At 44.1% G+C, this 23,711-nt stretch overlaps 1 protein-coding gene across 1 annotated transcript in view; it reads left to right on the forward strand.

Moving 5' to 3' along the window:
• The window catches only part of PARP4 (poly(ADP-ribose) polymerase family member 4), a 113,173-nt gene extending 96,995 nt beyond the window's left edge, over positions 1 to 16,178 (forward strand). The window contains exons 34-38 of the mRNA XM_029911952.1: positions 77 to 319; positions 680 to 799; positions 11,561 to 11,663; positions 13,771 to 13,900; positions 15,605 to 16,178. Of these exons, the coding sequence (XP_029767812.1) occupies positions 77 to 319; positions 680 to 799; positions 11,561 to 11,663; positions 13,771 to 13,900; positions 15,605 to 15,779 (771 nt within the window). The 3' untranslated portion in view covers positions 15,780 to 16,178. The remainder of the gene's footprint in view (positions 1 to 76; positions 320 to 679; positions 800 to 11,560; positions 11,664 to 13,770; positions 13,901 to 15,604) is intronic.
• The last annotated feature ends 7,533 nt before the right edge of the window (positions 16,179 to 23,711 follow it).

Here is a 23,711-nt window from a genome sequence, read left to right on the forward strand (position 1 = left end):
TCCTCCTCTTCCTGGTCGCCAAGCTCCTTGCCCTCCTCCTCCTCCTCCTCCTCTTCCTGGTGGCCAAGCTTCTTGGCCTCCTCCTCCTCTTCCTGGCCAAGCTCCTTGCCCTCCTCCTTGCCCTCCTGAATTCACTCAGGGGCTTTCTTCATATATAAAGAGCTCATTTACTCCTATGGGCAGAACCCTGAAGAAGGCAAATTTTGAAGCACAAGTTACTCCTGAAGTTCTTGCTTCACCAGCTACGTTAAGACTAGGATCACCAATGGTACAAACTGCACCAAAGGGTAGAGAAAAACTTCATCGTGAGCTCAGCAAGGTTAGTAGAAGTCTGAATTATGCTTTGCCTTTCTCTGATGTTGAACATGCAGCCAAAACAAACAGGAGTAGTTGCTCTTGATTGCCCTGGACTTCCGCATCAAGGGCTGCTGAAGAAGAGGAGGTAAATTCTGCTCTTTTATAGTGATTTATATTTTGGAGGTTAATTAACTTTTAATGGAGTGATATAAACTTGGATCTTGTTTCTGCCACCCTTATTCATGTTGATTAATCTTACTTTACTACACTAGTAGTCCCATAGATCTCAGTGGAATTAGTTGTGTGATGAAGTACTATTTAAAAGAATAAGGCAGAATCAGGTTCTTAGTGAATATTTCTGTTGTTTTTTTTTTTTTTAAAGGATCTTGTCTTAACAGCAATGAGGAAAAAAAAGCTTGGTAAAACATCATCACAAATGAGGATTCAACGAAGTCGACCAAGTGCTGTAACCTGGACTCAGATTTTTGAGCTCCAAAATCAGGTACAGTGCCGTTGTTTCCATATCTGCGTTACTTAAAAGCAAGATACAAGGAATAACTTTTTTTAAATTGTTTTTATTACAAACAGTGTACTTTGGGTTCTTCTGTTGGCATCTAAATGTAAATCTACGTCTAGCGAAGAGTTACTTCTGTTGGGTCCTACAGGAGAATTTACTTGGTATTCCTCATGGTTCCTCAATATAAATAACAATATTGGTATCTCTGACAGGGTGCGCTGACCACTCTGGCGCCTCCTGCAGGCTGTCTTGGGAATTAGCTCTGCATGTTAGTGTGCCCTCTTCGGGTAGTGCCTCGCTGCCGTCACTCCTGCTCTAGGACCCACATCTTTTGAAGGACCATGGCGTCCTCTTCAGCGACACAGCCCTCCGGCCGTGCCACACACTGTGCTCCCCCCTTCCAGGGGACCTGCAGTCCACTGTTCAGCCACTTCCCTTAGTGGCTACTGCAGTGGATTGTGTGGCCACTTCCTCATGGCCCCAGCATTCTCTTTGCCCTTTCCTCAGGGCCTCAGCCTGCAAACCGCAGCAGCCAGCCAGGAGCTGTCTTCCATTCCCCCGGTCCCTGCTAGCAGCACTGCTCTGTCCAGGGTGCTGGCAGTTCTCTCAGCCCTCCAGGGACACAGTCCTTCCTCCTTGGGCTCCCAGCAGAGAACTGCATTCTCTGCCATGCAGCTCCCTTTTTATATGGGCCTGCTTGGCCCTGCTTGGCTCCTCCCTACAGCCCTTCTCTGATTGGCTGCCTCCAGCACAGCCTCCCTAGGGATGCTTTTTAACCCCTTTTCTGCCAATGAGGGGCAGCCACCCTATCATACAATTTAATTTATACTGTGGATTTACTCAGAAAGAAATCAATTTCCAATATGCTGCCTTTTTGAAAGCCAGTTTATTCAAAAAACAGTTGCACTTTGAGACCATTCAGTCCTGCCATCAGATAAGCAGGTTTGCATTGTGCAAATTCATCTTTCTTATTAGTTTTTAATCTAATTTTGTAAGATACATGATGAGACAAAATCTTGGTTGAATTTGTTGATTTCATTGGCAGCTCCAGTGATCAGACTAGGAATCCTCAAAAAAGCCTCCTCACAACCAAGAGATGTGTCTCAATATTTTTGAGCTGCTGAAATTATAAGATAAATTTTCTAAATCTTCAACTCAGTGTTCTGGTACAATTAATAAGCAGTCAGAGTCTTTAGTAAAGTATTAATGGGAGCTAGAGTGAGAACATAGAACAGCCATACTAGATCAGACCAATGGTACATATAGCCTGCTATTCTCTTTTCTGACAGTGCTTGGGCCCAAATGCTTCAGAGGGAATGAACAGAACAGAGCAATTATTTACAGATCCATCCCGTCATCCAATCCCAACTTCTGGCAGTCTGAGTCTTAGGATACCCAGAGCATGGGGTTGCATCCCTGACCATCTTGGCTAATAGCCATTGATGGACTTGTCCTCCATGAACTTATCTAATTCTTTTTTGAACCCAGTTATAATTTTGGCCTTCACATCATCCCCTGGTAATGAGTTCTACAGGTTGACAGTGTGTTGTTTGAAGAAGTACTTCATTTTGTTTGCTTTGTTTACAATAATTGAATCAGGTGACCCTTCATTCTTGTGTTATGTAAAGGGGTAAATAACACACTTCATTATTCACTTTCTCCACGCTATTCATGATTTTATAGGCCTTTTTCATATCCCCCTTAGTCGTCTCTTTTCTAAGCTGAACAGTCCCAGTCCTTTTAATTTCCCCTCATATGGAAGCTGTTCCATACCCTTAATCAATTTTGTTTCCCTTTTCTGTATTTTTTTTTTCAATTATATATTTTTTGAGATGGGTCAACCAAAACTGCACGTAGTATTCAAGGTGTGAGTTTACGATGGATTTTTATAGTGCATGATGATATTTACTGTCCTATTATCTATCCCTTTCCTAATGGTTTCTAACTTACGATTATCTTTTTTGTCTGCCTCTGCACATTGAACAGATGTTTTCAGAGAACTATCCACAATGACTCTTTTTTGCGTGGTAACAGCTAATTTAGACCCCTACATTTTGTATGTATAGTTGGGATTATGTTTTCCCATGTGCATTTCTTTGCATTTATCAACATTGAATTTCATCTGGCATGTTGTTGCCCAGTCACCCAGTTTTATGAGATCTCTTTGTATCTCTTTGCTGTCAGTTTTGGACTTAACTCTCTTGAGCAATTTTGTATCATCTGCAAACTTTGCCACCTCACTGCTTACCCCGTTTTCCAGATTGTTTATGAATATGTTGAACAGCACTGGTACCAATACAAACCCATGAGGGACCCCTCTATTTACCTCTCTCCACTGTGAAATCTGACCATTTATTCCTACCCTTTGTTTCCTGTCTTTTAAGCAGTTACTGATCCATGAGAGGATCTTCCCTCTTATCCCATGACTGCTTACTTTGCTTAAGAGCCTTTGGTGAAGGATCATGTTAAAGGCTTTCTGAAAGTACAAGTACATTATATCTACTGGAGTTCCCTTGTCAACATGTTTGTTTATCCCCGCAAAGTATTATAATAGATTGGTGAGGCATGATTTCTCTTTACAAAAGCCATGCTGACTCTTCCCCAGAAATGTGCCCTTACCCAGTGACCGTTCTAACAGTGGCCAGGAGGAGGTCATTTCCCTGACTCCTCATCGTGGCCCACCATCACAATACAAGGGTCCTCCCCAATTCCATCGAGCCAACCCACAATTGTGATACAGGCCCCCTGGAGTAACCCCTCTGCCCAAGCCTGCCCTCCTTCCCCCCCCACCCCCGTGGCCATATTGCAATCCTTGGGCAACATACACACATGTTGCAGCTGTCCAGTGTCTCTCAGAGAGAGTCCACCAGATGGTCTCCTACAGCCTGGCTGTCCAGAGCCCCTGAGCCAGGGGAGGAGGAAGCTTTTTCAGAACAGGAAGAAAGACTCGAAGGGGAAGCTACCCCCCCAAGCAAACTTCTCCTCATCTCCACCAGATGAGGCTGTAATGCCTCCCCCCGCCATCACTAGGTGATGATTTTAAGAACTTGCTGGATCATACCAAGAGAGTGGCAGATGAGCTGCAGATTCCTCTACAGGAGGTGGCAGATACACACCACAAGTTGGTGAATATTCTGCACACCTCTTCCTCATCCAGAGTTGCCTTCCCAATTAATGAGGCTATTCTAGATCCTACCAAAGTCATCCAGCAGACACCAGCCTCCATCGCACTAACCAGCAACAGAGCCAAAAATAAAAATAATTAAAAAAAAAAAAGTACTACATCCCTCCCAAAGAAGCAAATTTGCCGGCGACATTAGTTTAGAGTCGTGAATTACCAAACTGTCATGGTCAAATAAAATTTTATTAATTATGGGAAACTCAATGCGTTTCTGGAGCATTTACTGGAGACACACAAGGAGCAGTTTCAGACCATTCTTAGACAGGGTCAGTTAATAGCCAGACTGGTGCTAGAGACAGCACTGGATGTAGCTGATACAGCAGCCCGCCCAGTCTCCAGGACAGTGGTACTGAGACAGGCTTCTTGGCTACACCTTTCTGCATTTCCCAAAGCTCTGCAGAAGACTTCCTGTTTGAAGGGCCCAAACTCTTTGCAGAGAAGACCGATTCTTCTCCCTACATCCTGAAGGATTCCCGGACCACATTACACTCCCTAGGAATCTACACTGCGGGACAGAAGAGAAGATATACCTCTCAGCCACAGCACAGGTCACAATCTCCTCAATACCCACCATCTCAGGGCTGTTATTAGCCACAGTGTAAGAAAACCAGAGCTCAGAAGCAGACCACACCCCAGTCTGCGATCTCTCAAACCGCCTCTTCTAAGCGCTTTTGACAGGTTGGTCAAGGGCCTGAACAATTATACCTTGCAACATCAGCTGCCACCTACACACTTGTCACCTTCAGAAGTCACCTGGCCCTATTTCACAGCAGTTTGAGAATATCACCTCTGACAGATGGGTCCTGGAGATTATTTCGAAGAGTTATGCCATTCAATTCATGTCCCTCCCCATTCCAACCCTCCTTCCCTGTCCCCCTTCAGGGACCCTTCTCATAAGAACCTACTTCATCAGGAAATATATCATTTGTTATGGCTAGGGGCCATTGAACCAGTTCCGGTGCAACTCAGGAGCAAGGGGTTTTACTTTCATTATTTCCGGATCCCCAAAGCGAAGGGAGGTTGGAGGTCCATTCCAGATCTAAGGGTATTAAACAAATACGGGAAGGCGCAGACTTTCAAGATGGTCACACTAGCAGTCATTATTCCAGCTCTAGAGCAAGGAGATTGATTTACAGCACTCGACCTACAAGATGTCTACTTCCATATCTCAATATAACCATTGTACAGGAGATTTCCTATGGTTTACCTTTGGGGCAGGACTGTTATCAGTTCAGACTGCTCCACCCAGGGTATTCTCCAAGGTTCTCTTCATTTTAGCGGTGCACGAACCCCGGTACAGCAACTGGAGTTTATCAGCACCAACCTTGAGAGCGTTCCTCCCACTACACAGACTTACCACCCTGGGACTAATGCTTTCCTAATAGGCTGGGGAGCTCACCTACACAACCACAAGGTTCAGGGCAAGTGACCTTCCATATCACTCTTTGGGAGCTAAAGGCTGTCAGGAATGCTGTGCACACTTTCTGCCTTTCATCAAGAACACCCATGTAAAAGTCATGATAGACTTAACATGACCTGTATGTTTTACATAAATCACCAAGGGTGTGCCAGATCTCTCTCCCTCTGCAAGGAAGCACTCAAACTTTGGAATTGATGCACCCATCACAATGTGCTTATCTCAGCTGTCTATCTACCAGGGATATAGAACATGACAGCCGACAGTCTCAGTCAGAATTTTTGTCACGACCATGAGTGGGTACTGAACTCAGAGGTGCTTCAAGATATATTTGCCCTAAGGGGAACTCTGACTATGGATCTCTTCGCTACTTCCCAGAACAAAAAATGTCATTACTGCTCCAGGGCCGGCCTGGGGAAACATTCACTGGGAAACGCCCTCATCAATTTCCTCTTCTGTCCAAGGTCCTGTTGAACATTCAGTGAGATAAAGCGAGTGTTATTCTGATTGCCCCTCCTGGCCATGACAAGTCTGGCTCCCTTACCTGACACAGATGGCAATATGCCCTCCTGTTCCTCTTCGGCACATTACTCACCTGCTCTTTCAAAACAGTGGGCTGATCCTTCACCCCAACTTGCGGTTCTTCCACCTCCAGGCTTGGCTCCTTCTTAGTTCCAAGGCTTAGAGGCAGAATGCTCTGATGAGCAAAGACATGTCGCTACACAGCCAAAAGTTGACCACTCGACATACTCGCCTGCAAAATGGAAACGATTCCAAGTTTGTTGTCATTCTAAACACATAGACCCAACCTCATCTTCCCTCCCTCTGATTTTACACTACATTTTAGACCTCAAGAGGTCAAAACTCTCTCTCAGCTCCCTTAAGGTACATCTCTCAGTGAAAATGGATTTCCACTGCCGGGTAGACAGATTCTCAGTGTTTGCTCACCCACTGACGCGTAGATTCCTTAAAGGCATTGGGAATCTCTTCCCGCATCAGTCTGGGATCTTAATCTAGTTCTCAGGGCTTTGACTAGACCTCCCTTTGAGTCCATGGAAACTTGCTCTCCCTTACACCTGTCCATAAAAACAGCATTTCCAATTGCCATTACCTCAGCTAGGCACATGGGAGAAATAGCGTCCCTGATGGCACACCCACCATTCACGGCCTTTTTTAAAGACAAAGTAACCCTAAGGCCATATCCCAAGTTTCTCCCTACTTTCTCTGCACTTTCCATATGAATCAACAGATTCATCTCCCTGTTTTTTCCCAAAACTGTATTGTGACAACAGGGAGATGATTCTGCATAAGGACACTAGCATTGTGCTTGGACAGGACTAAGGACTTTAGGAAATCCCCTAAATTCTTCCTTTCGTCCACAGAAAGATCCAAAATCTTTGTGATATTGGCTCAAAAACTATCCAAATGGGTCTCTGGTTGCATTAATCACTGTTATCAAGGACGCAACCTGCTTCCATCCAGAGTCCATGCGCACTCCACGAGGTAAATTTCTACCTCGGTCACATTACTTAAAGATATCCCTATCTCAGAAATCTGTAGAGCAATGACTTGGACCTCTGCCCATACTTTTGCAGAACATTATGCGATCACTTAAGATTTGGCCCCCAATGCCATCTTTGACTCCACAGTACACTCTGTAGTGACAGACTCCATTCTGAAATCTCATATTCCAGTGGTGGGTACTGCTCGGGAGTCACATATAGTGGAACACCCATAGGAACACTACTCGAAGAAGAGGAAGTTACTCACTTTGTACAGTATTGATGGTTCTTTGAGATGTCTGTCCCTATGGGTGCTGCACAACCAGCCCTCCTCCCCTCTACTTTGGAGTTCTCTATAGGGCTCTGGGGTGGAGAGGGAAGTGAGGGGACTTCGCCCGTGCAGCGCTAGATAGCCTCGAGGCAGACCATGAGGGAGGGAGAGCATGTATGCGGTCTCAACGGATACTGCTACCAAAAATCTCCAATTAGAGGCTCAGGGGCACACATACACCTTCAGTGGAGCACCCTTAGGGACAGACATCTCAAAGAACCATTGTTACTGCACAAAGTGAGTAATTTCCTCATCGCGATTGGTTGATCCTGGAGACTTTCCCAGTCAATCACAATCTCTGGCCGCTAAAAGTCTGGTGGTTTAGCGGGGCTGCTGCTAAGGCAGGCTCTCTGCCTGCCCCGGCCCCACACTGCTCCCAGAAGGGGCCAGCACACCCCCGCAGCCCCGGGGAAGGGGACGGTGGGCAGGGGTCTCTGTGCGCTGCCCCTGTCTGCAGGCACCGCCCCTGCAGCTCCCATTGGCCAGGAATGTGGAACGGTGGCCAATGGGAGCTGCAGGGGCAGTGCCTGCAGACAGGAGCAGTGTGCGTACCCACGTGCCCCTCCCAGGGGCTGCAGGGGCACATTGGCCCCTTCCGGGATCAGCATGGGGCCGGAACAGGGAGGGAGCCTGCCTTAGCCCTGCTGCGTCGCCAACCGGGAGCTGCCTGAGGTAAGTGAACCCCCCCTGCCGGGAGACCACACCCCAACCCTCCTCCCAGAGCCATGTATCCATACCCCCTCCTGTACCCCAAGCCTCTGCCCCCGCCCTGAGCCCCCTCCCAGAGCCTGCACCCGCACCCCCTCCTGCACCCCAACACTCTGCCCCAGTCTGGAGCCCCCTCTTGCACACAAACTCTCTCCCAGAGCTTGTACCCCTCACCCCCTCCTGCATCCCAATCCCCTGCTCCAGGCTCAGCCTGGAGCCCCCTTTCCACACTGCAAACCCCTTGGTCCCAGCCCAGAGCCTGCTCCCCCTCCCGAACCCCAACCCCCTGCTCCAGCCCGGTGAAAATGAGTGAGGGTGGGGGAGAGCGAGTGACGGAGAGAGGGGGAGATGGAGTGAGCAGGGCGGGGCTTTGGGAAGGGCTGGGGCCTCGGGGAAGGAGCGAGATAGATCCTGGGTTGCCCTTAAATTCAAAAAGCAATCTTGTGCATAAAAAGGTTGGAGACCACTGATCTAGAGTAAAGAGTAGCTATGCCACCGTTGCCCTGCAATCTTGGATGCCTTACGATGCCTTGCTGAAGGAGTTCCCACCTGGGTTGCTCACAAATAGCATGCAAGCCATACCCTGAGTTTTTGTGTGTAACTGCGGCCTGCCAACCAGATTTGGGTTACACTCCAGCTCTCACCAGCCTTGGTTATACTGCAGCGTGACTCCAACATACCCCCAGTCTTAGTTTTCCCCCCAGAAATGTATGTCCTTTACTGCCCAGCCCTCTCCTGGACAATAGAAGTTATATAAAGTCTGTTATTTCTTTAATAGAAATAGTATGCATACAACTTGCCACCCCAAATGGAGTTTCCCATACATTTCAATTTAAACACACTGGATTAGATAAAACAAAAAAAACCCAAGTTTATTAACTGCAAGGAGAAAGATTTTAAGTGAGTACAAGTAATGAGGCATAAAAGTCCGACATGGTTATAAGAAAAATAAAGATAAAACTCAACTGGTGAATATCTTAACTATGTTAAATTCAAAGCAAAGTTTTCTCACCACAAGCTTTCAGCAGTCTTACTGACCAGACTTTTTAAGTCAGGACCCCTTCTCCCAGAGTCCAATGAATGCTTTCTTTGTCGCTTCAGGTTGCATTAGTGCGATAGGCGGGGAGAGGAGGTGTTGTGGGATGTGTCCCTTTTTTTTTTTATAGTTTCAGTTCCCCTCTTAAAAAACATTTCCAGCTGGGTACCAAGAGACAAAAAGTCTGTGGGGAAGGATGTTTCCTGCTGCTTTTTCCTCACCAGTTTCAGCTTTCTTTGTTTCCCTTCATGCTTGATGACTCTGTTTTCTGCTTAAATTCGAATTAAGCACAGCACACATTCCTTTGTTTGAGATAGACCTGTTCACCAACTTCTGCTTGGGTAGGGCTGTGGTTTGGAACATGTGTTAATAACATCATACAGGGAAATCTTATAACTTAACATACAATGTTGCCACACATATTTCATCAGGACAATATTTACTAGCAAATTATGAATTTTCAAATGATACCTTACAAGACATGCTTTGTACAAAAAAATATTACAATTGTGTGGACACGGGTACATTCTGTCACACTGTCTCTTCCTAATAACTGGGGTCCCCTCCCCTGGACAGGCATCCTCGGTGCAAGAGGATACCATGATATCATCTGAAAGGAGAATCCTAACTATGGGATTATTTCCCTCTACCCCAGTTTGATGTTTTCCTTCCCCTAGTCTTTCAACCTCCTCAATAGCACAGAGGCTGTCATACTGGGAGAGGGACTGTTCTACTGTATCCTGGAAAATCTCCGCTACGTACATCTCTCTCTCTCTTAGCTCATCTGGTTCATTCACTCTGGTCTCAAGAGCCTGTACTTGATCTCTGAGAGCTGTGAGCTGCTTGCACTGAATGCACACACATGCCACCTGCCCACAAGGCAGGTAATCATACATGCTACATTCAGTGCAATAAACTGGATAGCCCCCACTTTGATGCTGGACTTCCGGCTGCATTCTCTTTACACTTGTAGGGTTTTTGGGGGCAGGGAGAGGGGAGCAGTGATTATTGGCCTAAGTTTAGAGAATGTTTCTTGGGTATATCTGGCTTCATGTTCCCTCTTTAAACTCCCTCATAAAACTCTCATTTGCTGCTCCTGTTGGCTATCTCCTCTGGTCATTGTAACAGCCTTCAGCAGTATTGTCTATAGCAGTTGTTCTTCACTTTGGGGTCAAATCCAGTGAGTTACAACATTTTTTATATATATAGAATTCCTGCAGGATTGCCAAACCTGAGTATTCATTAAAGAAAAAAAGTTTCTAGCACAATGTAATTTACTACTGTAATTAAGTTTAATGGGACAGATTTTCCAGCACCTTGCCTCCATTTTAATGTTACTTTGTGTTTACCTGATTATGCCTTTAAATCAGATATTTAGTCATCTAAATTACCTTAATTGTGTCCACAAGTAACTATGGACATAAAATTGCACTTGCAGTTTTTTGTTCTTGTAAAGCTGCAAGAACAAAAATGCAGTTCCAGTTCAGGCCAGACTAAACATTTAGCCTACTGAATATTTAACATTAGAGAATCAATATTTTTAAAATTATGCAAAATCAGATTTGATTTCGAGATCATTATACTTACCAACTGGGACACATTTTGATTTGAATGTGAAAGTACAAAGCTTTGTGTTCCGCCTGTTTTGAGAGTAGCAAACTGTCTAGTATGTGTCTCTTTCCTACTTATCAGAATTTCCAATCTCGTGTCAAATAAAATGGAATGGGATTTAATAAACTTAACATTGTATTTCACAATACAAATAGCACATTTACTAATTTCATGGAGGCTGTTGTTTTCTCAGTGGAGTGGATCCTTTTCTGCTGAATTCAGTTGGGGAAGTACTCTACTTTGAGCATTATTTTTAGGGTAATTTTCAAATTATTTATTTATTTTAAAACTTTTTGCAAGTTAATAGTTTGTTTGTTTGGTTTGTATCTAATTGAGTATCTGAAAATAAAGAACTTGCTGCTGATGCCACCACTGCTGCCCCACTTCCCTCTGAAACTCAATGTTCCCACCTCTTGTGCTTTGCGCCCCTGTCTCAACCTCCCCATCCCACAAGAGGTTCACTTCCCAGTCAGAGCGCCACACTCATTATTCTAACCCACACATGTCATTGCAAATAACACATTACTGTACGTGGGATAAATAATGGAAAGAAGCTAATGATTTGCATTCATCTTATTGGTTTGTTTTTAGTACTCCATTGATGTAGGATTGGTCAGATAATTTATTCCAGAGGTTCTCCAACTGTGGTACATATGTCACTGTTGGTATGCTGGCTGCGGCCAGGTAGTATGTGGATTGGTTAAGGAATAGGCTCACAGTAAGAATCCATTTTAGCTACACTGATTAAAATTATGATGTCGATACATCATGCTTTTGAATTTTAGATCTTAAAGTTTGTGGATCACTGACTAATTCACGAAAGTTTATTATATTTTTTGCATAAGTCATTTGAACATTTTATTGTAATTACTTTCCTAGCTGTACTTTGATATTTCTAATGTGAATTTTGCAATGTCTTGAATGACCTTTGTCTGTTTTTTTGTTTGGTTTATTTCACAGGATGGCTTTTGGAATCTCAGCCCAGAACTTGGGGTTATTTTGGATCTTGATGTGGATTATTTAACCAATATATTCCTTGCAAAAAAAGGCATTTGGTCCCTAGGTAAATCAGTTGTTTTCTCATTCATTAAAAGTAGCTGGACGGTATTACAGTTAATGGTTTGTTTTTGTTTTTTTAAATGTAATAACCATGTGTGTGCAGTAGAGCTTATATTAATGTATATTTTCCATATTCCTAACAATGGTTTAAGATTGGCTCACCCTGGATTTTAAATAGACACTATCAATTTGAAGTTTTCTGACGTTACTAATTTTTAAAAATTCAAGTTTCTGCTAGAGCGTTCTTTCAGTGTCCTGGCTGCTGTGTGCCTGTCCTATGGAGGCAGCATATTTGGGCAGCAGTGGAGGTTCTTTTTGTCCTGGTTATTATACATGCTAGATTAAGCAACTCTGAAATGTTTAATTGTATTAGAAAAAAAAAATCAGACTCAAATGTTCCCACTTTCATCCTCAGAAAGGTGGGGTCGCTTCTACATAATGGAGAGGAAGGCAAAATGGTACCCAGCTGAGGCCATCCCTCCCCCAGCACCCTGCTGGACCCAAAACTATGCAGGGGAGTCCTCCCTATATTCTGGGGGCAGTAGGACCTAGGTAGTGCCCCTTCTCACTCTCCCCCTCATGTGGGCTTGGAAATAAACAGCAAAGAGGAGCCAGCCAGAGTCTCCAGCCACTAGTGACAGGCATACAAAGCAGGGACCTCGGAGAACTTTCTGTGGTTTTGACTAGACTTTCTCTGCCCTGTGCTGAATGGCTTTTTGCTTCAAAACTCCCTTCCTCTCCCTCAGTCTCTTCACCTTAGCTTTACCCCAAACTTGTTGCCCCTTATACCCTCTTTTACCCTGCCCTGTCTCCCTCACCCTCTTCCCTTCACTTTCCATTTAGCTGACCTGCTACCTCTCCCCTCCATAAAAATGGAACTAGCATGGCATTTGGATGCCTGTAGCCAATCGTCTGCTCAGCAGATTGGTTGAGGGTAGAAGTGAACAGGGACCAGCTGGATGCTTTCCACACAAAATGTCAACATTATATACTGGGCATAAAGTGGAATGACTTCATCTGTAATGCAGATGTTTATGGTTGTTCTGGTCTACAGACTACTGGTGCCATTGCCCGCACGCGGCACCTTATGCTTTTCAGACATGTCACAAGGATTCCACAAGACATTCCAGCGAACGCCATTCTCCGGGTGGCTTGTAACATCCGGGATAAAATTGCACCAACCGAGGTGTGGAGGCGGCCCAGAGGCAGACCTCCTATTACATGGGTTCATCAAGTCTGTTCCGATGTTGGACTCTCAGGCTGTCAATCCTTTGCGGTTGTGCAGGAACGGACCAAATGGCGAATGATCGCTACGGCCAACTGTCTGGCTAAGTGTTGAAGAAGAAGGACATTTGCTGCCATCATATTGTTCACTCTGTGTGTATACCCTTCCCTCCACATCACGTGTTTGTGTTGTCTGTTTAGATTGTAAGCTCTTTGGGGCAGGGATTGTCTTTTTGTTCACACATACATTCCAAACTACACTGATGTACTGCTTCTTCCCACCCCTTCCCATTATGTTGTTTACATCTTTCATGTACACATTTCCTTCTTCCTTTTCAGCTATTGCTCTGTGCTGTTGCCAGGGAGAAAATTAACATGAACAAAGTTTGTCCTCTCTGAATCACTAGGGGACAGTGCTTAAAGTGTGCATGGGGAGTGCAAACTGGGCAAAAATAAAAATTGGGTTGAGATGTGCACTTTAATCACTGTCTTACCAAAGCTGCTGCTCCAGTGCTTCATCAGAGATCAGAAATTGTACAAGTTTCCCCTTGCTGCTTGCACAAAGACCTAAGTGGAACATGATGGAAGCAACCCCAAACCACAAAAACCCAGCAGCACACTGCCAGCCCTTGAGTTCTGACTCCAACGCAGCGAACTATATGTCTCTGAAACTGTTTTTAAAAAAGCATGGATTATTGTGTATATTGGGTAATGAAACAAAATTAAACAGCATTAGGATAACTAGATTTTGTGAGCATGACTATTACTTTGACAGTAAGTACTACAAAATATCAAATATTAACTTTGTTGACAAGTATTAATATTAATATTAATGTTAACAAGTAACAATTATACTAGGAATCACACCCTTTTCCCTCTTTTTTTAGGTCCTAAAGGAAGAGAAGTATTGCAGTTGATTGCTACACTTTTGGTGCTGCAGTTCATACGTTATAATCAGCAACTGGAAGGGATAACCTTCAAATCTCTAATGAAACTGGATGATTCGCCCACTTCAAGGTGTGCTTTAGATTCATGCATACATTAAATATTTAATGTATGAATGTAAACTGCTGAACATTTTAACATGTGTGAAATGAATAGTTATTGGGTATTGGTAACTAATATACTACAGCATATGACTGTTAATGAAAAGTATAACTGACAGTGTCGATGCATTGCTTCTTACAACAAAATCTTTGTTTTCAAAATGTGGTCTATAAAATTAAGAAATACATAAACAATGTCCTGCATCAGCAAAAAATTTTTATTTATATAGTAAATGGGAACAGTATTAATTTTAGGGCTTGATGAGGCTCTTAGATGTATGGCACAGATCATCTGGACCAGACCATCCACCCCTGATATCAACATCATCCACACCACAATCCCCACTCTGTCCATTAACCCTCCAAGTGGCCTGGGCAATGCAGATGGTCCCCAGATGAGAACCCTCTGCAATATAATATAGCTGCATGCTGTATTACGTTTTGCATGGACGATCTCTGCATCATGGAACTTCCCTTTACTGGGGAGGTACAATGAACACCAGACAGCTGGGGAGCCTGTCAGCATCACTCCACCAAAAGGGAAGGGGGAGCGCAGCAGAGATCTAGGAGCGCATGAAGGAACAGGAACACCATAGAGATGGCTCCGGCCTCTAGCAGATTCCCCATGGTATGTGAATTCTGGGAGTTTAACCCCTGCATGTAGTGTGGGGGATTATACCCCACCTTCCTGCTCCTTCCACCCACCCCCAAAAATTATAGGAACTTGCAGCAAGGAAAACCTTGTGAAATCTTCCTCTGTAGTCTCCCTGCCTCAGGTGTTTCTGTGGGAGATGTTATCTGGCTCTATATACCTAGGGTTCCTGTGACAAGTTACAAATAACACATGATAGATGTGTCATGTTGCTTAATGCGCTACTGGAAGGCACACACCTACTACATGATGAGTATGGTATAAAAACCTAAACAAACTAGAGAGATGCTTAAATTGGTTTTGTCCTGTAACCTCAATCAGGAATGTAGTACATAATAATAAAATGTGATGTTGGGTTAAAACATAGTAGGGAGAAAAGGAAAATGGGAGGAACTCTGCATATATGTGAACACATTGAGGACCCAAAAAGTGAGAGTCAAATCTGATATTACTGCCTTGATGAGATGCTTTTTATGGACTAATTTCACGCCACCTATGTCACTGGAGTAGCTAGTGCACATTAACTACATTGCACTATTACACTTTGGAAGTGTATTAAGCTAAAGTTCATAAAGGCACTCAGTGCGAATTAAGAGTGTCCACGCAGGGAGTTTGTGCGAAGTAGACAGTGCACTTTAAAATCACTCCCTAACTTATTCCACACTAACTTCCCCATGTAGACAAGCCCAAACATTTGTGGTGAATTTGACCCTACATCTCTTTCTCCATGACAATGCTTTCTGAAAAGACCAAGAAAGCTGCTCAGGCTAGACTTTGTTTTTTCTTGAAATCTCTGCCTCAAATTATCATATATATATATATAAAGAGATCTTTTGTTAATGATTGGGTTGAAGCATTGTTGATATTTTCTCCACCAAGTGACTTCGGTGGCAAGGGCAAGATTTTCTTCTTGTATCCTTTGGTGCATTTGATTGTACTTAGTTTGTAGACAGCTGCAGTAACTGCTCAGTTAAGTCACTGTTCTCATATTTCAGTATAATCACACTTTATTTCTATATACAGTGCTATTCACTGGGCTTTTGCTTCAGTAAAGAAGGCAGTGGAATGGGTAAGAAGAATTGACAGACAATTTCCAGCCATCTGCCATCGACTTGAACTTGGGAAGGATTGGGACTCTGCCACTAAGAAGTTGTTGGGTATCGACTTAATCAGCACCAACTTTCCTCCAAGTATTTAATCACAGAAGACTTCTATAAGAGTTAACTACTTTACTCATTTTGCAATTATATGACAAATTACAGGAGTTCACTGCATTAACAGAGGATAATTTGATTTTATATCTGTATAATTATTAGGTAGTTTTAATATCCAGGAAATTAACCAAAGACATGGAAATTTGGGGTCTTTTCTTATATTGTCATCAATAAGGACAGAGTAATTTTAAATTTAAATATAGTCTTTTACTAAGAGTAAACATATACTGTAATTCACTGTTTAAAACTCAATATCTAGCTTCTATGTTAAATAATTTTTAATTGAAATTAACCATTTTGCAGTGCTAATGCTTTTATAATGTGTTTAATATAAACTTGATTTCTTCTATAAACCTTATCCACTTCTTTGGACCAGTAGCACTATATAAAAAAACTGTAATGTAATAAAGGAATTACATCAGCAAGGAAATACTTCAATACACTGATGTCAAGAGGTATAAGAAGCTGAATAATAAAAAGCGAATAAACATTTCAAGGTTTTCACTTAGGTAGTTAGATAATTCATTCAGTTGAGTTTCTCATCAAAATGCAGCCAGAAGAAGCTGCATATCTGTGATAATGATTTAGGGGCATATGCCTCTCTCATGTCAGCAATCTGTGAATCATTAGCTGCCCAACTGCTTCTGGATGTCCAGGTAGCAGCCTTTTCTTTCCAACACAGATATTGCTACTTTTACCTGTAAAAAGAACAGGAGTACTTGTGGCACCTTAGAGACTAACAAATTTATTTGAGCATAAATTTGTTAGTCTCTAAGGTGCCACAAGTACTCATGTTCTTTTTGCGGATACAGACTAACACAGCTGCTAATCTGAAACCTGTTACTTTTACCTGTGTCTTTGGCACCTTGTGGTTGGAATACTGCAATGTGTTTTAAATGAAGCTGCATTTTAAGACAATGTGGAAAATACTGCAAACGCAGAAAATGGTTATCTGCTTATTCACAGAGACAATATAATGCTAGAAATCTCACTTTAGTTTGAAAACTTTTTATCTACTGTACAGTTGTTACAATAAACACCTAATGATGATTAATCACTGAAAGTCATTTTAAAAAGTATATTTTTCTGGCTTTCTTTTCAGTTTGTTTAACAGCATTTTGCACATAGTCAAATTCCCTAGTTTGTGTGGGTCTTTTACACAAGGGGAGAGAGAGAGAGAGACTCTTTTGAAAAATAGGAAATGTGATTGTAAAATCACGAAACTTGGGGCAGATTTAGGCCTTGTCTACACTACAGAGTTTTGTCGACAAAAGTTATGCCGACATACAGCAACTGCTTTAATTAAACTGCTGTAATTTAATTTAATTTAATTTAATTAAACCGTGGGGGGGAGGGATAGCTCAGTGGCTTGAGCATTGGCCTGCTAAATCCAGGGTTGTGAGTTCAATCCTTGAGGGGGCCACTTAGGGATCTGGGGCAAAATCAGTACTTGGTCCTGCTAGTGAAGGCAGGGGGCTGGACTCGATGACCTTTCAGGGTCCCTTCCAGCTCTATGAGATAGGTATATCTTCATATATGAATATGTCTACACTATGCTCTTAGTGTCAGCAGAGTGCATTCACACAAGCAGCTCTTGCATCAGCACAGAGAGCAGTTCACTGTGGGTAGCTATCCCACTGTGCAACTGGCTGCAGGGTGCTTTGGGGAGGGTTTGCAGTGCCTCATGGGGCAGGCACAGCATCACATGATGCAGGTTTCTCAATCCCATTGTTCCATGGCCATCCTACTAGATTGCCAGCCACTTTTCAACTGAAGTGGTGTTGGAGGAGAGAGAGAGAGAGTGTGTGTGTGTGTGTGTGTGTGTGTGTGGGAGAGACAGAGACAGAGTGTGTGGTGTAGGGGGAGTATGCGAGAGAGCGCGTGTGGCGGAGCGGGCAAGTTGTGGGAGAGTGAGGGTGTCGGCATGCTGTCTTTTTAAGTTCAGACAGCAGCCAGAACCAACTAATCCTGAAGCAGGGGGAAGGGGACACACCCCTGCCCCCACATCAGGCCCCGCCTCCCTCCCTGGCTCGGCACAGCATAGCAGTCTCTCCCACTGGCAGCAGCAGCCTTCTCTGCCTGCCACTGTGTTCCTAGTGCCAGGGAGAGCAGGATTCCACGTTAATGGTTCTGTGATTCCCTCTGAATTTTCCCACATCCCTCAGCCCCCAGAGCAATGATCCATCCCTCCCCTGTAGTCCAGGCAGAAGAGCAGGTTGCTGTTTTCCTGCCGGGAGCGGCATGCTCAGCATATGAGCTCTCCAGGCTGAGGAAATTAATGTCAAAACTTCCTGGAGCTTTGAAAGGGGAGGGGCGCATTCCTGCAGAGCAGCAGAGTTCAAAACAGTGAGCAGAATGGTCACAGCGGTCATTATGGGATATTGGGGGAGGCCAGTTACGGTGATATAACAAACGGCAGCATCTACACTGACGCTTTGTCACTTTAACTTTGCCGCAAAAACCTCTATGCAGCTCAGGGAAGTGGTTTTATTTTGTCAGCAAAACAGAAGAATTTTGCCACAAAAAGTAGCATTGTGTGTACAAGGCTTTAGTTACTGAAACTATCTTTAAATCTTTTTTTAAAATTACATTTCAAGCTGACATTGTCCCATTAAGGATTATTTCTCACAGAAATTCATTGATTCCAAAGGCAGAAGGGACCATTATGATCATCTAGTCTGACCTTCTATATGACACAAGCCATAGAATTTCTCCAATAATTAATTCCTAGAGCATGTCTTTTAGACAAACATCCAAGCTTGATTTTTAAATTGCCAGTAATGGAAAATTACCATGACCCATGGTAATTTCTTCCAATGGTTAATTACCCTCACTGTTACAAATGTACACCTTTATTTCCAGTCTGAATTTGTCTAACTGCAACCAGGGCCGACGAGAGGGGGGGGAAGCCGGTACAAATTACCGGGGCCCGGCGGTCCGGAAGGGGGCCTGGCTTCCCCCCTCCCCCGCCCCTCGTCGGCTCTGTTTAGCCAGTCCACCCTTGCTGGGGTGCCCGAAAAAATTCCGGGCCTGGCTTCCCCGGCTTCCCCGTCAGCCCCCGTCAGCCCTGATTTAGCCAGTCCGCCCTTGCCTGGGGATGCCTGAAAAAAAAATTTCACCGGGGCCCGAACCTGCTTTCGGCAGCCCTGACTTCAACTTCCAGCCATTGGATCTTATTATACCTTTATCTGCTAGACTGAAGAGCCCATTATCAAATATTTGTTCCCCATGTAGGTAATTTTAAATGGTGATCAAGTCACTCCTTAACCTTCTCTTTGTTAAGCTTAAATAAATTGAGCTCCTTGGGTCTCTCACTATAAGACGTGTTTTCTACTCTTTTAATCATTCTCCTGGCTCTTCTCTGAACCCTCTCCAATTTATCAACATCCTTCTTGAATTGTGCACAGTATTCTAGCAGCAGTTACACCAGTGCGAAATACAGTAGTAAAATAACCTCTCTCTGCCTGGTTGAGATTCCCCTGTTTATGGATCCAAGGATTGCATTAACAGAGCCAGTCTCTGGGCCCCCTAACGAGCACAGCTAGCCTGTAGTAGGCTGCCTGATTGGCTATGCCAGTGGGTCTCAACCAGGCGTGCATTCCAGGGGGGTACATCAACTCATCTAGATATTTGCCTAGTTTTACAACAGGCTACATAAAAAGCACTAGCGAAGTACAAACTAAAATTTCATACAGACAATGACTTGTTTATACTGCTCTATAGAATATGAAATGCAAGTACAATATTTACATTTCAATTGATTTATTTTATAATTATATTGTAAAAATTAAAAGTAGCAATTGTTCAGTAATTGTGTGCTGCGACACTTTTGTATTTTTAGGTCTAATTTTGTAAGCAAGTAATTTTTAAGTGAGGAGGAACTTGGGGGTACGCAAGACTGATCAGACTCCTGAAAGGGGTACAGTAGTCCAGAAAGGTTGCAAGCCACTGGGCTATGCCACCTAGTTGGAAGAGTCAGCACACCAGCAGCAACATCAGTTGCTCAAAGAATTTCCCATGGCTGTGATAGATCCTGCACTTGCTTGTTTCCAGTCCTGCTCCTGCCTTGCCTCACTCCAGGTAACCTGACTCTGACCCTCGGCTCTGGCAGCTGGCCCCTGACTCCCGTTCTGACCCTCTGCTTCGATTCCTTCTCAGGCTCTGACACTGGGCTCCATGGGTGACAGGTGGAGCCCCCCTCTGTGGGAAAATTCAGAGGGAATCACAGAACCAGGAGGCTTAGGCAAAAGCCTGCTTCCTGCTCTGCCCTGCCCAGAGGGCCAGAGCTTCCCCTATAGATGGTTCGGTGCTGTTTGCCTTAGCCTGGAGGCTTAGGCTAAAGACTACTCCCTGCTCTGCCCTGCCCAGAGGGCCAGACCTTCCCTGATAGACTGTTAATTGCTGTCTGACCTAGTTGGGAGACTCTGGGCAAAAGACTGCTTACTACTCTGCCCTGCCTAAGGGAGCTAGAGCTCCAGACTATTAATGGTGGTTTGGCTCTTCTGGGAGGGTACGAACTACAGACTGCTTACTGCTCAGCCCCACCAGTGGGGCCCGAGTGCTGCTGCCTGACGCAGTGAAGTGGAGTGGCCTCCCTCAGCACTTGAGAGTGAGGGACCACTACAAGCCTCTTCAAGTTCTGGTCAGAGAGACACACTTTGTCCCCGATGGCCAGGCAGCTGTGTAGATGGCACTTTTAACTTAATGCTTCACTTTCCTGCACCTTTAACTGTTTGCGTCTGTCTTGCACCACAAGATACATCCTGTCGATCCCCCCAACCCTGGCGAACCCTTACGACTTCTTCCTCTGCTCCTACTCTCACATTGTAGTGCATCTCTGGCATAAATCCCACCACCAGGCTGATGTCCTCCACTACAAATTCATTCTTGCCCCCTTCTGTTCTGCTGCCTTCCTATCTAAAGAATTCTATTTTTCCACCTTAATTGAATCCCACACCTGCAATCCCACCTGCCTTTTTCCCCACCTTTGCCTCACTCCTTAAGCCCTCTCTCCTTCTGCCTGCACAGGATCTTGCTAATTGCTTCCAACAGGAAAATTTACAAAATACAATGTGACCTTCCCTTGCCTTCCTTTCCCTTCCTACAACTCTCGCCTCCTTCACTCCAGTCACAAACATAGAATTATTTACCTGGGTAATGGTAATGTCAAAAATTTGTTAAAATCGCCATCTTGAATGATGTCTAGTAGTTGTTTGGCAGCCATGTTGGCTACCCTTCTTTTTGGAATTTTGGTGCCCTTTTTTTTGAGTTTGGTGCTCTGTGACATTACTGACATAACCTGTGACTGCATAGATCATTGTTGCAACCACTGTTATATATTTGCAGCAAATATTGTACAAAGGTTGTCGTGTGAGGTGTCTATGGAAAGGTTGTGATTTGCTGATTATGATTATGCTATCTGTATGCATGTATCATTTTTGTATTTAAAGTTATAAATATTGGCTTTATACTGTATGTATTTCAAACTTGTGCTACGCTTCTGGGTAACACCCCAGATATTTTCAGCATAACATCCCTAAGGTATAGTCTTTCCTATCCATCCACACAGCTAAAAATCTCATTCAGGCTCTCACTATCTCCGGTCTCGATTACTGCATTCTTTTCTCTGGCCTTGACCAATGCAATCTTCCCCTGTTCATATCCATTCAGAATGCTGTTGCAAAAATCATACTCCTAGCCTGTCGCTTTGACAATGTCTCCCTTCTCTTTGAATCCTTTCACAAGCTCTTTCAGTAGGAAGAAAGCCTGAGACATAAGCTCTTGTATCAGAGGCCTGGTATGAGGAAGGACCTGCTCACAGAATTTGGTAAGAACAGGGCTGATATTGCAGAAATACACATTCCTAAGAAGTACTAGTCACAGAGTGCTCACACAAACACATCACGATATCAAATAGTACCAGAACATCCCGATATCAAGGATGGTACAAAAACATTCCCCAAGGATAACAGGAACACACTGACCCCTTCTAAAAGATAAAGTCAGGATGATAGTATGTAATGGAGATGTTTTGATTGAACCAACATGTACAAGATGATAACTAGCTAAGTCAGAGGGCAGTAACTAACTATGTCAAAGAGGCAGTACTAACTTGTTTGTATCAGGGTATAAAGATGTATCTCAGAGGGAGTATCTTTGTCTGGCCTTATGGAGGAACGGAAAGTCCCGCCGTTCACTAAGCTGGTCCATTGTTATGGGCATACATGTACTAGTGGTCTGCTAGAGTCTTCAGGATACTAGTACCATGTTTTGTCGACAATAAACCTAGCTGGGTGCCTTCGTCCCTTAATGGAACTTGTGATCATTGGGTGGTTCTCTTGAGGTCTGCCATACCAGCTGTCTGCACAGGGCTGGGGCGGCACACAGAGGGAACACACGCATGCAGCCAAACATCTATCAACATCTAACCACAGCTCTTCCTTCCCTATTGTATCAGAGATAAGGTACTTGCACTCACTTTCAAGGCCTTTCACAAACCATCCCCAACCTATCTCTCAACTCTCATTTGGTACCAAAATGTTGATTCCCATCTCCAGTTGGCCCATGTTGTCAACTTCCATCACCCACTTGTTAAATCTTCAAACAAGCACCTTCATGCTTTCTCCCATGATGCTCCTCATGCTTGAGAGTTGCTTCCTGTAAATGTCAACAAAGCTACATCATTTTCCTCCTTCAAAACCTCCTTACAGCTTTCCTTTGCTGTGATGCCTATAAAAAGCTTGACAACAGGTAGAGCACTCCCCCACCTATCTGTAGCTATCTGTTCTCTTGTTTTATAATTGGACTGTAAGCTCTTTGGGGCAGGCACTATCTTTTTGTTTTGTGTTTATACCAGACCTAGCACAATGACGTCCTGATCCATGGGTAGAGCTCGTATGTGCTTTACTAATACAAAAAATAACAATAGTGATAATAATGTATAACTAATACATTATGGAACCTAGAAGGGAGTAAATAAGTACTGGGGTAGAGCCATGTCTGTCTAGGCCTGCACTTGTAAGATATCATCCTGGCTTATGACTCATCTGCTTTGCCCCTAACTTGCCCAGTCAGGATCTAGGAAACATTTAAGAAAGTATAATTCAGGGTATGTCTATACTACCCACCGGATTGGCGGGCAGCGATCGATCCAGCGGGGGTCGATTTATCGCGTCTAGTTTAGACGCGATAAATCGACCCCCAAGCACTCTCCCGTCAACTCCTATACTCCACCAGGCCGAGAGGCACAGGCGGAGTCGACGGGGGAGCGTCAGCAGTCGACTCACTGCAGTGAAGACACCGCAGTGAGTAGATCTAAGTACGTCGACTTCAGCTACGTTATTCACATAGCTGAAGTTGCGTAACTTAGATCCATTCCCCCCCGCCCCCCCAGTGTAGACCAGGGCTAAACATTGTTCAACCTTTTACAAATTTATACTAGCCCCTCAAATTCTCTACTTCGTACATTCTGGACCTCAAAAGCACCCACTCCTAATTACTGCTGGAATACCGGTTCACAACTGTGACGGGTTAGATCACAGAAACCCCCTTGGGAACTGCCACCTGATGTGCAAAGACTACCCCTGCTTCTGTTTTCCCTGCCAGCTCAGGATTCCAGCACCCTGTCTTGCTGAGCCAGCCACTCCTGTCCGGCTCCAACACAGGCCCAGGGTCTGAATCACTTGTCCCAAAGCTGCAAGTTTATCTGAAAACAGCTCATAGAAGTGTGCTTGTCTTTAGCACTCAGATGCCCAACTCCCAATGGGGTCTAAACCCAGATAAATCCGTTTTACCCTGCATAAGTTCGCCCTCTATAACACTGATAGAGAGATATGCACAGCTGTTTGCTCCCCCAGGTATTAATACATACTCTGAGTAAATTACTAAATAAAAAGTGATTTTATTAAATACAGACA

The sequence above is a fragment of the Terrapene carolina genome, unplaced genomic scaffold (genome assembly GCF_002925995.2).
Source record: "Terrapene carolina triunguis isolate 2854851 unplaced genomic scaffold, T_m_triunguis-2.0 Scaffold138, whole genome shotgun sequence".
Classification (NCBI taxonomy): domain Eukaryota; kingdom Metazoa; phylum Chordata; order Testudines; family Emydidae; genus Terrapene; species Terrapene triunguis.